At 46.7% G+C, this 4,505-nt stretch overlaps 1 protein-coding gene across 1 annotated transcript in view; it reads right to left on the reverse strand.

The window, feature by feature from the left end:
- Positions 1-4,505, reverse strand: part of LOC106811547 (structure-specific endonuclease subunit SLX4-like) — a 24,603-nt gene that overhangs the window by 2,811 nt on the left and 17,287 nt on the right. Inside the window, exons 16-18 of the mRNA XM_014815214.1 lie at positions 4,037-4,142; positions 3,605-3,656; positions 3,306-3,389 (exon numbers count right to left, since the gene is read on the reverse strand). Of these exons, the coding sequence (XP_014670700.1) occupies positions 3,306-3,389; positions 3,605-3,656; positions 4,037-4,142 (242 nt within the window). The remainder of the gene's footprint in view (positions 1-3,305; positions 3,390-3,604; positions 3,657-4,036; positions 4,143-4,505) is intronic.

The following is a 4,505-nucleotide window of genomic DNA, read 5'->3' on the forward strand; positions in this document are numbered from 1 at the left end:
CCTCCTGCTTCTTCTCTCTACTTCCTACTCTCTTCTCACTCTTGTTCTTTCTTCCTCCTGCTATCTCTCTCTCTCTCTCTATCTCTCTCTCTCTCTCTCTGCTCTCTCTCTCGTCTCTCTCATCTTATCTCTCTCTCTCTCTCTCTCTCTCTCTCTCTCTCCTCTCTCTCTCTCTCTCTCCTCTCTCTCTCTCTCTCTCTCTCTCTCTCTTCTCTCCCTTCTTCTCCTGTCTCTCCTTCTTGTCATTTATGCATTAAATCAATCATTTAATTAAAAACCTTTTTAAAAAGCTGCCTTCAATTTAAAATGGGATAAAAATATAACTCGGGACTCCACAGAATAGAGTCAAATGATATTCATCACATTCAATGGGGTTAGGGATTGGCGTTCATTGGCGTTTGGATACATGTTCGCCTCCTCAAACTCCATGATCACTCTGGCCACCTTTGGTCCGGCGACCATCCAGCGCCTCAGAGCACTGCGATTGTCTGTAAGGCCAACGGCACTTCCGTCACCCTTGACACGGGCATTAATTATTATGTGCATGCGCTTGGTCAAGAGGAATTGCTGAGAATGCCCTCTTGGTCTTTTGCAATGTGAAGTGGCCTGCCTTGAAAACATTGTAGATCTCTGGGTGCTGTTGTGGAGTTCTGCCATGTCACGCAGATAGACCGGTATCCACCGGGCATAGTTTATATGGTCCAGCGCGAAGAACCATGGGACTATCTCAGTTAGAGCATCCAAGTACATGCTGAAATCTGCCTCTCTCACAGATCGCACATAGATTAGGATGGAGAGCTCCAGATCCAGGACTGTTGCCCAGTGCAAAAACTGGGGAGAGCTCTTCTCTTTCTCATGGCACCAGTCTTCGAAATCCTCGGGAGGATGGTCATCTTCTGCACTGGCGCTGTGCTTATCGTATGCACGTCGTTGGAGTATGTACAAGGCAGCCGCTGTGACATGGTGTGCCCTTCTTGTGCGTGTGACGTGCGAGGCCCGAAGAAAGGAGTCAGTGGTTACTGCAGTAGCTATTTCTGCCTGTGCGAGTGCATGTGTCCACCCGCTTCCCTGCAACCAGTCGCCTAGTGTCTTTAATGCTGCCATCTCGATATGCAGGCCTCCGAACATCACCACCAGTTTGTCTTCCCCATGTGTTTTCGGCAACTTCCACTGTATCTGCTTCGCAAGAGCAAACAGTGGCTGGTCGAAAGCCACAACAGGCGTTTGGCCCGGGTTGAGATGCTCAATGGCATTTCTGACCACATCCATGGAGTGTCTAAGCATTGCGACCGCGTGTGCACTCTCATGGGACAGAGGAAGCAGTGAAGTTCGCGTGATGATAGCTTGACCTGGCTCCTGGTGGCTGGCATGGTATGCAGCCCATGTCTTCTGATAGACTCCGTCTGTGGTCACATCTCCAACTTCGAGCGCATTTCGCAGGTTCTCCAGCCACTCATACTCTTTCTCCTTATGCTCTGCAAAGCTGTCCCGTTTCAGAGAAGTCACGGAGGTGGCCGGTACTGTTGAGCCCTTGGCAGTGGGAGCAACGGATGGTACCTCAGTGTAGTACTTAGGTAGATGGTCAACAGTCCGTAATACAGCAGGCTCGCCAGTGACGACAATTCCACGCTCCACTCCTCCATCTGCACACATTGGTGTTGCATGAGAGAGATTCCTGTTCCATGGAACGAATTATTTGCTGTCGTGGAACTAGAATTGTGGTCGATGTTGTCCACAGCTACGGTCGTGAACACATTACCACGCAGGGTTGGCTTGCAGATCACTTGCTCTGTTTGGAACAGCTGACACGCCCGGTTTCCCATCTCTGCAGAAAGGCGCAGGAAACGGTCGTATGAGATGCTGAGACCCAGTCTGAAGAGCTTGTCCACTATTCCCCTCTTGCGAGGCCAATGTACATTGCCAGAGGAGTTTCCCGAGATGTGGCATGTCTGACAGCTGGATGTTCTTGCGTCTTTGTACCCACAGGAGAGGTGCTTCTTTTCTGCTTCTACTGATACTTGACACCGTTGAATTTCAGTAGTTGTGCAATGCACGAAGCTGCCTGTGTTGAAGGAGCATCTATTTGATTCTTGATGTTGGGTCCATGCAGCACCATATTTACCACTGCAAGTAGCACAGGTGGCACAGCCTCCTGCTGGCAGCCTTCCTTGAATGATACAGTGAATGAGTTAGCTTCCTCAAACATGTATCGACAAACGATCTGTGCAGCTCGAGCAAGGTGAACTACTTCACTGTCACAGTCCTACGCACAGGCTTTGCAAAGTGTTCTGAGCCGTGCCAGCAGTTCGTGGTCTCCAATTTGTGTTGCACACTGCCGCACACGCTGATCAATCTTGAAGGTGGTGGCGTCATGTAAGGTGTCCACACCAGACATTCCGCAGAAGAAGCATGAGGGTTGACTAGAGGTACTTGATTCTGCACTGCGTGACCTGCTGCACTTTCCTGGCACAGCATTGCCTACACCAGATGAGCTGCCTCCTGCTGGCCTCTTCTGTGCTCTTTGCAACTTTGAAGTATTATAACGAAGCATGCATCGTTTATGATATACAGCTTTGCAGGCAACCAATGTGGCCTCGATGCCCTCTCCTTCATCAAGTCTATCAAGCTGCAGCGTTATGGGTAATAAGCCCACTTCTCCAAGCTGCATCAGATTCCCGGCCAGTGTCTTGTACGCACTCCCTATGTTTGGGCGTTTCAAATTTGCTGGGCAAACAAGGGGCTCTGTATCCTCCTGGCATATGGCACACAGTTCCCAGTTTGTGTTGGACGGGCCAACAGACGCACGGTCCATGTAAAGATGCACTAGCTGGAACTTATTAGACATGGTCACTCTCGCTCGTGTTGACTCCGCTCCTGATGATGATCACTCCATATTATGCAGAGACATAAAACACCTTGTTACCACAATAATACAATTACTACTACATGGCTGCCAACTCTCACGCATTGACCGTGAGACTCAATTCTCTTTCTCTCTCTCTCCCTCCCTGCTCTCTCTCTCTCTCTCTCTCTCTCTCTCTCTCTCTCTCTCTCTCTCTCTCTTTCTCTCTCTCCTTCTGGTATTTATGCAATTAAATCAATCATTTAATTAAAAACCCTTTTTTAAAAGTGCTTCAATTAAAAAATGGGAAAAATATAAACTCGGGAACCCACAGAATAATACAAGTTTATTCTCCACCAGGATTATGCGTAAGCATCCAGAGTCCAGACAGCTGAAGTTATGGGTTCGGATTGAACGATTGATTGAAAAGCTACGAAACCAGTGAATATGCTGTGACACCTACCTCATACATCAGCACTCTCTCGTACAGACACTGGTTGGACACGATGTAATGCCTCACTTTCTCTGCCACATCTGTTTGCTTCCCCTGAAATGTGCGTGCATCGAGAAAATGTCGTCATCTCACTACATTATCAGGAAGGAAGCAAGCCAACTGCGGCTTAACTACAATACCGGCACTATGAATAATTTCTTCATCAAAAATTCTTCTACTGGAACACTGCCGAGTCAGCATTATCATTTATCCTTATCTTTATGTGCCTTGTATTTTCTCCCATAAGGTTGCTCATCGTAACATCATACCTCTTGAGATAGTGGCACTCCTACCAAAATGCTCTCTTCCGGTAGTTCATCACTGAATAAAGCAAATCCAGATTCCAGAATACAACACATAACTCAATAAATAATTAATTTTGTGATAAAAACTTACGTTGACTAATGCGACAGTTTCGAATCAACCTGTCTGTTTGCCTCTCTATCAAGCTGTTCTGGAAGTTGCTTGAAATCAACGCTATACGACTTTAAGTGACGATGTCATGAAATCGGTCAGATTATATATCTCTACCCTATCTCACGAGGAGGTGTGTTACTGCTACATAGCTATACCTGCCTTTGAACCATTCCCAAACCGGACCAGATCATGAGTAACTGTTTGATCATCTTTACCCGAGCAGAAACACCTCTCATGCTGTTCTGTCTTCGAAAATTAATAAAACAAAAACTACACATCTTTACCTGTCTGACTTATGATCGCTGGTTGACACACCCTCACTACTGCACTGACTACTCGAGGGTTGCTCTGTGTTGACACCGCTTGTCTCCGGCTGTACCACTGCACCGCCTGCAACAACACAGATGCAACGACGTCGGTATTTTTTCACTGCAATAAAAGTTCGGTGATCAGTTGGGGATTTTCAACGACCTTTGTCACGCAAACTGTTAGAATTTACTCTCATCTCTCTCGGAGTTTCCTTAAGAAAATCATAGCAAAAAGAAAGAATGACTCTAAAAGAGGAGGGCAACCCATCTACGCTGACGGTACACTTCTAAGAGTTCCCGTCAGAGAACCGCTTAAGGCGAGCATTTCTTATACAAACTGTCTAAAAAACATGCAATTATCTCAAATAAAAGTTTCTCGAATACACTACACTCTACACTACACACTACACTACAATACACTACACTACACACTACACTACAATAC

This window comes from Priapulus caudatus, unplaced genomic scaffold (genome assembly GCF_000485595.1).
Source record: "Priapulus caudatus unplaced genomic scaffold, Priapulus_caudatus-5.0.1 Scaffold551, whole genome shotgun sequence".
Lineage (NCBI taxonomy): Eukaryota > Metazoa > Priapulida > Priapulimorpha > Priapulimorphida > Priapulidae > Priapulus > Priapulus caudatus.